Raw genomic sequence first — 11,762 nt, 5'->3', positions numbered from 1 at the left:
GGGTCAACTGCCATGAAGAATCTCTCTGCACAAAATATTTCATTCACAGACTTCAAACTGAATGGTTTTCAAAGCCTTGAAGAATGGAGGCCTTTTTTATTTATCCCTTTCTTTCTGATGTTTATATTATCCATCTCTGCAAATTCTACCCTTATATATTTAATCGTATCTCAAAAGTCTCTGCATTCTCCTATGTATGTGCTAATAGGTCTTTTGTCAGTTGTGGACTTTATATTGCCTTTATTGTTTGTACCCAACATGCTTCTTAGCCTATTATTTAATTGGAATGGGATATCTCTAACTGGTTGCTTGATACAAATGTTTGGCCTTCATTTCTTTGGGGCATTTCATTCTACTTTGCTTTTATGGATGGCAATTGACCGTTACTTTGCTATATGCAAACCTCTTTATTATAATAAATACATGGAAATCTCGAACTTTCTAAAGTTTATTATCGTGCCAGTAATAAGAAATGCAGTCTTAGTAATATCTGTGGTTGCTCTTGCTGGAAAACTGTCATTTTGTGTAACAAATATAATCGATCACTGTTTTTGTGAACACATGGCATTGGTTCTGCTGGCATGTGGAGATATATCCATTAATAATTTAGTAGGACTTTTGACTGCTTTCCTTATACCAACAGCAGATTGTATTCTAGTTACTGCCTCTTATGCTGTTATTTTTGCCTCTGTATTCAGATCTGGTAAAGCCCATAGGAAAGCCATTAATACCTGCATAACTCACCTGATTGTTATGTCAGTTACTTTGACTTTGGCCCTGACTGCATTTCTATCCTACAGAATAAAAAATAATTTTTCTCCTAATAGTATTGTATTTGTGAGCACAATGTATATACTTTTCCCAAGTTGTTTTAACCCGATTGTTTATGGTGTAAGAACAAAGGAAATTAGACAAACATTTCTAAAGTTCATAAACAATGTAAAGGTCTTACCTTTATCCAAGGAAACAACTGATGTTACTCTCAATAGAACACAATAAAATTATTAGTTAAATACTATGAAAAATGTGTAGCATGTGTAAAAGGCTATTACATAGGTAAAATTATCCAAGGCAGCTTGATCTTCATTGTGATTACTGAAATGTGTAAAGTACTATATTATTTAATGCAAACAAACTATAAACGATTGTTGCATTTTTTTGTGCATTGGTTAAAAAAAATTCAATGCATGTTTTAATGTTTGTTAATAATTAAATACCCTGTTGCTCCAGACCAGTCCCCCACAATCCTGGAGAGTTTCAAGAATGGATGAAATTTAAATGTATTTTTATTAAGACTTTGAATACATTTTATATTTGTTTATTAGAATAAATGTATATAAACACATGAAACAGCAAATGCATCTCATTATTCTGTATATTCTGACATTTGAGTTAAAACAAGCAAATAATGTAACATAACAACTGTATTTGTAGCATTAAGGATGATTACTGTACAAATTGTTGTAAAATATATATATTCATTCTTCATGTTAGCTAATGTCTAAAAGTAGTCTAATAGTATTTGTTTTGCAAATCTTGTCACCCTTGCAAATTTTTTTTTTACAAAAAGCCACTAGGTTTTGTACCATGTAATCTGTAATTTTCCCTGTAAAGTGTCCTGTTGTGCAGATTTGGATAGGATACTTAAAATTATATTTAAAAATAGTAAAATGTATATTAAAATAGTAAACAATTAAAAAATGTTTTGAGTAAGCAGTTGATGCAATGTTAGCTGATGACATACACTGTTATATCATTTATCACTTAATAATAAGGGGTCAAGTCTAATTAACACGGCTAAAGGATAATTGGGCCCTTAGTGATGTCCACTGTCTCTCTTGGTCCAATCAAGCTTTAGGTCTGCGCCCCCTTGAGTGCTACTTAGCATGTTTACTAGCAAGATAGTACACTTGACTCATTATTATAGCAAGAAAAAACATAGGGGCCTCTGAGATGGTCCCACCAAATTAACAAAGGACTTTCATTATTTAGATCATTTAGATTATTAAAAGTTGCTGGATTTTATTCACAAGGGAATCTGAAGTGACCTCATCCCTTTTTTTTTTTAGTGCCTCACGATGTGTCTAAAAAACAAAGCCATCCACACTGCAAAAAATTATTTCCAAGAAAAAAAATCCTTAGTTTTTTGTCTTGTTTTCAGTAAAAGTATCTAGAGATTCATAAATTGAGATGCTTTTTCTTGATGAGCAAAACGACCCAAAAAAATAAGTCTAGTTTTTAGACCAAAAATATCAAATTTAAGTGATTTTGTGCATAAAACAAGCAAAAAAATCTGAACATTTTACTTAAGCACTAAATTCAAGAAAAATTCCAGAAATATTTGCTTACCCCATTGGCAGATTTTTTGCTTGTTTTATGCACAAAATCACTTAAATGTGATATTTTTTCATCAAGAAAAAGAATCTTAATTTAAGAATTTTTAGATATTTTTTACTGAAAACAAGACAAAAATACTAGAAATTTACAAAAATACTAGAAAAAAATACAAGAACAGCCTCCCCTAGTAACCAAAGGAACACCAAACAGCGTCCATTGCTAAGGCCACTATCCGGATGTCCGGATCTCTCTCCACAATAGATGTAAGCCAGTTCGTCCTTTTGGGCTCAATAAGCGATCTTAATCGTCTCTACCGCCCAAATGTGATGATAGATAGAAATAACACTAAACGTGTCCAACGTGTCCAAAATAAACAGCGAGAGCTGTCTCATGTAGATATACAAGTCCTTAACTTTTGAAACAACGTAAATAAATGAAAACATTAACTGTTTACGGAGGAAGATATTTGGAGAAATGTTTTTAAACAAACCGTTTGTGGACGCCATTCACTCTCATAGTATTATTTTGTCCTACTATGGAAGTGGATAGGGTCCACGAACAGTTTGGTTACAAATATTCCTCAAAATATCTTCCTCCGTAATCATCAAAATAAAGAAAATTATACAGGTTTGTAACAACAACATGAGAGTGAGTAAATGATGACAGAATTTTCATATTTGGGTAAAGTATCCCTTTAAGTGCTAAGTTCAATCGTTAATTAAACTTTTTATCTCTAAATTAGAGATTAATACAAGATGTTTGTACAGATGATGAACAAACAGAAAAAATATGGGTTGTAACCCAACTGCTCTGGACTAAAGCTATAGGGCATTACATTTACATGATACGGGGATATTTGTAATGCAAATGACAGAAATACACAATATGAATTGTGATTTTAGGCAATAATTTATTTAGGTAAACCACAGCATTTTATGTGCAATATTCAATTTATTTATGATAATATAACATATTTAAAGAGAGAGCGAAAAAAGCCATTACATCACAAATAAATAAAACACTCTAGGTATGCGAGAAAAACTACAAGAAAAAATATCAATAATATGTACAATGTAAAGTAAACAGTATCATTACAAACAGTAGTAGACTACAACAGTATCACAAACAATGAACAATATCACTAGCTAGCTGCATAGTGATATTGATTTTGCATATCTAAGTGTCAGTGAAGCCGAGGGCAGATACAGTATGTCTAAATGTCAATAAATAACAAGATGTCTAAACAGAACAGACATGTAATAACATTGCAATACTCATGTCCCGTAGTACACTCTAGGTGGGCCAGAAAACTAGAAGATAAACAAAAGATGTAAGATGAACAACATCACTAGCTCGTCCTCTTTATTGTTAAGGCTTTTATGATCTAGAACTGGCAGGTTAAACACATAAACAAATGCTGGTTACTTAACTGTTAGTATACAGTAGCTGTATTCTCCAGTTGTGATGATTATTAGCAAATCGATCAACAAACTTCTAAATTTAAAGACGCTGCCCTCCTGTGTTCTATGCTCAACACCCCAAGATCACTCAGCCTATCCTCTCCCATTGTAGTTCTCATGTGTGTTTTGACAAGCTTCAAGCAGGAGAAACTGTGTTCACAAGCAGCTGTGCTGATAGGTATTGCCAGTGCAATTTTGCAAAGCCTGGAGAAAACATCAAAAACCTCCTGGTACGGTTCAATAAAAGCTGCCAGGTCTACAACTGTAGGTGGTCTCTGCATCCCTTGTTTTAACTTACAAACTAAAACTCTTTTAATTTGGTAGAGCTCATGATCAAAGTCGACAAGGTCACACCCATACAATTTGGCAAATGCAAAAAGGCTATCTTTGTCACAGAAGCTTTTGCTACTTGGATTTAAAGCTTGTGTCCCATGCATTACGTCACAGTTCTGATTGGAGAATCTGTTCCTGAGCTCACTGAGCATCTGGTCCAAAACCTGGTTTCTAAGATTTCTTGAGGCAATGTGCGTTACAGTGACCATAGATAGTCTGCGTTGCTAACTCCTTAATTCGGGCCTGCACTCCGCTGTGCTTGCCACTCATGACTGTGGCTCCGTCATAAGAATTCTCAACAATGTTACCCTTATATTCTAGACCATATCTTGACAAGAGCTAAATTATTTTTTCTGTCAAGCTCTACGCATTTAGTTTCTTTGCTACATCAAACTCCAAAAAACTTTTGTGGAACCATTGTAATAGTATCTTAAAACAAAAGACATTTGTTCCATTTTTTGTCTTTAGTCTCATCCACAAGTATACTAAAAGCACCACTTTCCTTGACTTCTTTTATTATTGATGTGCGCACCATCTCTGCTAAGCATGACAAAACCTCATTTTGTATGTCATGGCTTGTATATTTAGCATTTCTGGGACCATCTATCTTTTTCAAAATCTTTTAATCATGGTTTGCTATTTGATTTTCAACATACCCAAAAAGTTTCCATTCCTACTTGAGTCCACGGATTCACGATGCCCTCTCAGAGCAATATTCCTGGTTGCACAATGAAGAACCACTTCAGCAAGAGGTTTGATGTACCCCCTGTTCTCTTGTACAGTTCTGTTGTACTCTTTAATTAATTGACCCGTAAGAGAGCCCTGATTTTTCTCTGCAATTTGGTGTTCTTTCCATGCTAACATGGCATTCTTGTGATGCTCAGTTCTACTATGTGCAGCATACCCTTTATCTGTATAGGTAGCTTTTTTCCAGTTTTTGAAACCTAAACCTGAAGTAAATGTAGACTCAACATGGCCAGGTAAACTGAAATGTCTGCAGGCATAGCAAAAGGTAGAGTCTTCACTTATGGAGTATTCTATCCAGGGGTGGACTGCATAGAACTCACCCTTGAAGCTCCTGTTTCAGTCTCCTTGGAGTGTCTTGGGGAAATTTAGTTGAGGTTGCGCTGGAGCTTAAATGTCTGTAAAACACCAGAGAATTCCATTAGTATCAGCTTTAAAAGGGATAGTTCACCCAAAAATGAAAATTCTGTCATCATTTACACACTCTCATGTTGCCACAAACACGCATAAGTTTCTTTGTTCTGATGAACACAAAGGAAGATATTTTGAGAAATGTTTGTAACCCCATTGTTTGTGGACCCCATTTACTCCATAGTATTCTTTTTTCATACAATGTAAGTAAATGGGGTCCACGAACGGTTTGGTTACAAACATTTCTCAAAATATTTTCATTTGTGTTCATCAGAACAAAAAACCTATGCTGGTTTGTAACAAAATGAGAGTGAGTAAATGATGACAGAATTTAAAGTATCTGCATGTACTTAGGCATTTGACCCTAAACCCACTCATAACCCTTAACCTAAACAAACAACACACATGTACACAATGTATTAATTACTTGTGTCCTATATAAGAATGCCTACTCAAGAATTAAAGACACATATTATAACGGGGACTGTGAGAGGCATACAAATATGGAATAATTTTTTGTGAAATCTATAGACCCCTTCACAGTTCACGTCACACAGTGAGCACATCTCACTACGCATGTCGGGGTCAGAAAAGTCATTACAGCAGATTGAGTTGCGTATTATTCGGTATCGTCAAAAATGCCTACTTGCTTCGTGGGCTTTAAAAATCGCACCAGGTCTGCCGTTAAGTTTTTTGGGATTCCTGCAGAATCTCAAAAACAAAAAATACAACATCTGTGGCTGCAAGCAATTAAACGTGCAGACTGGGACAATGCAAATATCAAAGAGGCTTGTGTTTGTTGTGCTCACTTTATTTCAGGTAAGTCATCATTTTTCAGCCCTGTTGGATTAAACTAGAAAGCCTAAATGGTATAAACAGTTTGACCCCATGCTGCACGCAGCCAATAGTCATTCAATGTTTACAAACCTTGAAGGGGTCTATACATTACCATATATACATTTACAACAGTTTTGTTTATAGTTAGCATAGTTAGCCTAAATGCTAGAGAATAATTAGCTATGGTGCCAAGACAGAGACTCAAATTGATAAGAAACAAATGAACTTGATTGTTGACCTATATACAATTAGAAATACAAGCCACGGCTGAACTAATTAACACAAACAAAACAGAGCAAGTAATTGCTTCATTCTTCCTGGAACAAACTTGTTTGAATGGATGCAAGTCATTATAATGTATATGGGGTCGACAGTAGTATAGGTAGTTTAATTGTTCCTTTGGGAGCAGAGTTTAAACTCAGAGTATATATGCTCCTATTCAAATGGCTTTAGTTGTTAACGGTGGCCCTGCGCTACAGGCGAATGTCCAAACAACAGAGAAACCAAGAAACTCAAGCAGGTATGTCACAGCACACAGTCAAATTTTCACCAAACATAAACAATAACAAAATATTTTTGTCATATATAACTTTATTTTTTTAAGTTAACTATACTAAGGAGCACTTTTTGCCGTTTTATTTCAAAATTACACCATTCGAAAATAATATCTGACTTACATTTTCAAGTGAAACTTTTCAAGTCATATTAACTTGCTATTTTACATTTTTACTACACTTTAACTTGTGGTTAACTGAGTTGCTATAACTCATTAAAACAATTTCAAATGCTTAACCTAATCTAATTGAAAGTATAGTCAAAATGTAAAATGGTAAGTTAATTAGTTTAACTTTCAATTTTTGTTAGGTATTTACTTTTAAATCTTCGAAAAAATATATATTGCCATAACAATGAGACATAGCATCAGTACAAACAGTGCCGAAGATTATGCTTGGCGGGACTTTAAATGACGTTGAATTTGCTGGGTTGTTGTAAAAAGATTTTTTATATGTGGCCCATTAATATAGTTATTAATGAAAATGTTGATTCATTATTTTGTCCTTATCCTATTAAACAGGTTGCAGCAACCATATTTAAAGTGCCATGATTGAGGATCTTCTAGGAGCAAACATCTCGCATACTGAGTTTCTTTTAGTGGGATTTCCAGAAGTCTACAAATACAGGCGTCTACTTTTCCTGCCATTTTTTCTAATTTACATTTTGGTAGTGGTGGGAAATTCTTTACTACTTCTTGTAATCAGAAATACAGAGAGCCTTCACAGTCCAATGTACATACTAGTGTCTGCCTTGGCAGTTGTCGACATCATTGTTCCCACTGCCATCATTCCAGCAATGCTTCTTGGCTTTCTCTTTGACTTGAATGAGATATCTTTAGCCGGATGTTTGACGCAAATGTTTGTAACTCACTTCTTTTCCTCTGTAGAATCCACCATACTTTTAGCCATGGCTTTAGATCGCTTTGTAGCCATTTGCAAGCCATTACACTATACCGAAATCATGAACTCGTCCATGTTTCTGAAACTGCTTCTGTTCACATTGATCAGGAGTGGCACTATAATGTTCGCTCTGGTTGCTTTGGCTGCATCTTTGTCTTTTTGTGAATCGAACGTCATCCATCATTGCTACTGTGACCACATGGCTCTTGTCAGTCTGGCGTGTGATTCAATAGCCAAAAATAATGCAATGGGACTCGCTGTGATCATCTGTTTTGTGGGAATTGACATATCTGTGATTTTCTTCTCCTATGTAAAAATCTTGCATGTTGTGTTGGGGGCCGCCGCAGGAGAGGATCGTTGGAAAGCCTTTCATACCTGTGGTACACACCTCATGGTTATGATGTGCTTTTACTTTGTGGGTAGCATCACTTTTTTGTCACGAAACCTTCACATTCCGATTCCAATCGATATAAATACGTTTCTGGGTGTTATGTATATAGTTTTCCCTGCAAGTGTCAATCCGATTATTTATGGTGCACGGACAAAAGAAATAAGGAATGCTTTAGTGAAAATGTTAAAACTCAATATGAATAAAGTTTCCATTATAAAAGTTTCATCTATAAAGATCTGAGTTCCAGATTGGATGCTATCTCAACCAATGAAACAGAAATGTTGGCTGCCATGAAATATTGTTCGGTAATACGTCCATAACAGTGATCTTAACATTTAAGCATATTATTCTGTGTATGCTTTGTTTGTTTTTGTGTCTTAACACAATTATTATGAGAAGACTGTTATCACTGATTTTTCTGTACAGATCATTTTGTAGGACAATCAAAACTTTGATACTTGATGCATATACAGTGTATACAATGTAATGCCTTTTTGAAGAAAATTCTGAGTAAAATCAAAGAAATCAAAGAAACGGTGTGGTTGTAGTAAATACTGTAGATTAAGCATTTTGTCTAATAACATAAGGTTATTCATTCTATATTGGTGTGGACCAGAATACTTGCTGGTAAAACACAAAAACAATTGTTCTGTTAGTTGCCTCATTAAAATCTGAAAGGTTGAAGAACGTATATAAATCCAGTAGTTACTGTAGTAACAGCAAATTATGATTTTTACAACCAACCAACCCTAAAACCAACACCAACCATTACCTTATATTAAATACAACTGAGTTAATATTACTTAGTACTTATTTGTGCAACTACTGTACACTGTAACAAGGATACCTTAAAAAAAGTTAAAGCAACATTTTTATTTATTCTCTTTTTTTGATCTTGACTCATTCTAACCACAGAAAGCTTTTTTTTAATTAGTAGGTTAGTGTGTGATGTAGTGAATGTAGATTAATAGACTGTCAGCTCTATTATACATGTTTGAGACCCATGAGAATATGCAACAATTATATTACTCTATTATCATGAGACCTCCTATACATTGCAGTGTTTGTTTATAATGAGAGAAAACAGCTTAATGGATTGAAAACTTATTATCTTGATGCCTTGGCAACATTCACACCAGCAAACAGGGTCTGAGTCAAAAAGTGAAAACAGTTTAAATGAGCTTAGGGATCATATGTCATCCCTGAAGTTATCAAGCGGTCAAAGACGGCCACTCATATAAGCAACCCAAAGGTAATTAAATCATCTACAGTACAGAGATACTCAGTGTTAATGAAGAGAAATTAATTGACCTGGTGTGCATTTCCCAAACAATGAGGTTAATCTCTGGTTAACTACCATAGTATAATGCATTAATTGTGAAAATATGCTAGTCACAACTGTTTCCCGAAAAGTTAGTAACACTGTTTGCAAATTTGTCTTTCGAACCCTGTTGGTCAAACAACATAGTTGATGACATCACATACATATCAGAGTAATAAAGTCTACTAACAAATCTATTTACAGTTTTCTCTGTTACTTAAACACTTTTCTTGAAACTATGCCTCATATTCTCAGAACAGTAAACTGCAATGTAGGTGCTTCAGGGCATCAAACTCAGATCCAAAGAGAATCAATACACAAACCCTGCCATCTATGATGCTTCAGGACACCCTAGTTTATCCGTCTCTACCCAGAAATGTTGTAGAACTAGTTATCTCTTTCAAAACACTGTAGTTAAATTAGTTTAACCATCTCCTCACATGTAGTTGCTTCAGGGCACCGAACTTACACACCTCACACCTCAAGCTAGCCTTCGTTTGCATTAAAGGAATAGTCTACTCATTTTCAATATTAAAATATATTATTACCTTAACTAAGAACTGTTGAATCATCCCTCTATCATCTGTGTGTGTGCACGCAAGCGCTAAAGCGCCCTGCGAGACGCTACGATAGCATTTAGCTTAGCCCCATTCATTCAATGCTGCCATTTAGAGATAAAGTTAGAAGTGACCAAACACATCAACGTTTTTCCTATTTAAGACGAGTAGTTATACGAGCAAGTTTGGTGGTACAAAATAAAACATATCGCTTTTCTAAGCGGATTTAAAAGAGGAACTATATTTTATGGCGTAATAGCACTTTTGGGAGTACTTCGACTCGCCTGAAAAGTCCGCTCCCCTTCTCCCTCTCATAATGGGAGAGGGAGGGTGTTACTGCGCCGAGTCGAAGTACTCACAAAAGTGCTATTACGCCATAAAATATAGTTACTCTTTTAAATCCGCTTAGAAAAGCGCTATGTTTTATTTTGTACCACCAAACTTGCTCGTCTTAAATAGGAAAAACGTTGATGTGTTTGGTCACTTCTAACTTTATCTCTAAATGGTACCATTGAATGAATGGGGCTAAGCTAAATGCTATCGTAGCGTCGCAGCGCGCTCCAGCGCTTACGTGCACACACACAGATGATAGAGGGATGATTCAACAGTTCTTAGTTAAGGTAATAACATATTTTAAAATTGAAAATGAGTAGACTATTCCTTTAATGCAGTTATTAATGCAGGCATGTCTGTCTCCTGTGTGAGTCCAATCAATCCTGGCAAAAGTATCCAGGGCAGAGGTTGAGACTCCACCCAGGGCTTGTGGAGCAAAATTTTGGAGAGATACGGTTCAGCAGAGGTAGACCTGTTCACATCCCGAGAGACAACCCACTGCCAGTTATAGTTTTCCCTAACTTGCTCTGTTTCCAGGAGTGTTAAAGAGAGTTCACCTACAAGGTATCAGTCTAATTCTGGTAGTCTCTTGCCTACAAGTGTTGTAGAGATCATTCTGCAAGCTCCATTCACCAGGACATGGGGAATTTTTACTCTTATGTGTACTCATAGACATATCAATTTAGTTAACTACCCAGTGGCTTTAGTTCTGGAATTTGTTCAAGGCCGTTTTTTCATCAGGTTTTGCACCCTCTACTTTAAAGGTTTACACTGCAGCTATTTTACCCTTTCACATACCTCTATCTGAGGGCTCCTTAGGGAAGCACCCTCTGGTTTTATGTTTCCTGCATAGTGTTTTGAGTACGAGGCCTCCATCAAGAGTGGTGTGAAAAAATGTTGGTCCACCCCCATATTGATTGTGTTTTCGCATATTTGTTACCCTATAATTCGTCAAACAAATTTAAATATTAGTCAAATATAACACAAACAAAAACACAACATGCAGTTTTTAAATAAAGGTTTTTATTGTTAAAGGAAAACAAAATCCAAAACTACATGGCCCTGTGTGAAAAGGTGCTTTAAAATATTTACTCCTTTAAAATGTTTTATTATTTGAGTCAGATAAAACATAGAGGTTATGTATATTTATTTACAAAAAAATGTATGTAAACTAATCCTGTTATGTTGTGCAAAGGAAAGACAGTAACACGCAAGAATCCGTCTGCGGTGGCACTGGCTATTGTTGTTGGACCTGTGGGCGGACCTTACACCAGAAAACATCTTGATGATCCCCTTGATGACTTTTGAGAAAATACTCTGTGGACTGACGAGACAAATGTTTAACTTTTTGCAAGATGTGTGTCCAATTACTACTGGTGTAAAAGTAACCTCGCATTTCAGAATAAGAACATCATACCAACAGTAAAATATGGTGGTGGTAATGTGATGGTCTAGGGCTGTTTTGCTGCTTCAGGACCTGGAAGACTTGTTGTGATAAATGGAACCATGAATTCTACTGTCTACCAAAAAATCCTGAAGAAGAATTTCTCTGGCTGTCTGTTTGTGACTGTGTGGGTTCTGCAA

General features: G+C 35.5%; 2 protein-coding genes across 2 annotated transcripts; both read left to right on the top strand.

The window, feature by feature from the left end:
• Positions 1–1,150, top strand: LOC129437255 (olfactory receptor 52K2-like). Its single transcript, XM_055195415.2, has one exon. It carries the CDS (start codon positions 13–15, stop codon positions 997–999), a length of 987 nt encoding a protein of 328 aa, XP_055051390.1. The 5' UTR covers positions 1–12; the 3' UTR covers positions 1,000–1,150.
• A 5,245-nt stretch (positions 1,151–6,395) lies between these two features.
• Positions 6,396–9,197, top strand: or55e1 (odorant receptor, family 55, subfamily E, member 1). The gene has a single exon (XM_055195638.2). The coding sequence runs from the start codon at positions 7,224–7,226 to the stop codon at positions 8,205–8,207; it is 984 nt and encodes a 327-aa protein (XP_055051613.1). The 5' UTR covers positions 6,396–7,223; the 3' UTR covers positions 8,208–9,197.
• Positions 9,198–11,762: the final 2,565 nt, after the last annotated feature.

Source organism: Misgurnus anguillicaudatus, chromosome 24, assembly GCF_027580225.2.
Source record: "Misgurnus anguillicaudatus chromosome 24, ASM2758022v2, whole genome shotgun sequence".
Lineage (NCBI taxonomy): Eukaryota > Metazoa > Chordata > Actinopteri > Cypriniformes > Cobitidae > Misgurnus > Misgurnus anguillicaudatus.
Note: the sequence above shows the minus strand (reverse complement) of the source record. Positions and strands in the feature narration are given on the sequence as shown.

Excerpts from the sequence above, each read along its gene's own strand:
- LOC129437255 (XM_055195415.2), top strand. The coding sequence starts at position 13 with ATGAAGAATCTCTCTGCACAAAATATTTCATTCACAGACTTCAAACTG.
- or55e1 (XM_055195638.2), top strand. The coding sequence starts at position 7,224 with ATGATTGAGGATCTTCTAGGAGCAAACATCTCGCATACTGAGTTTCTT.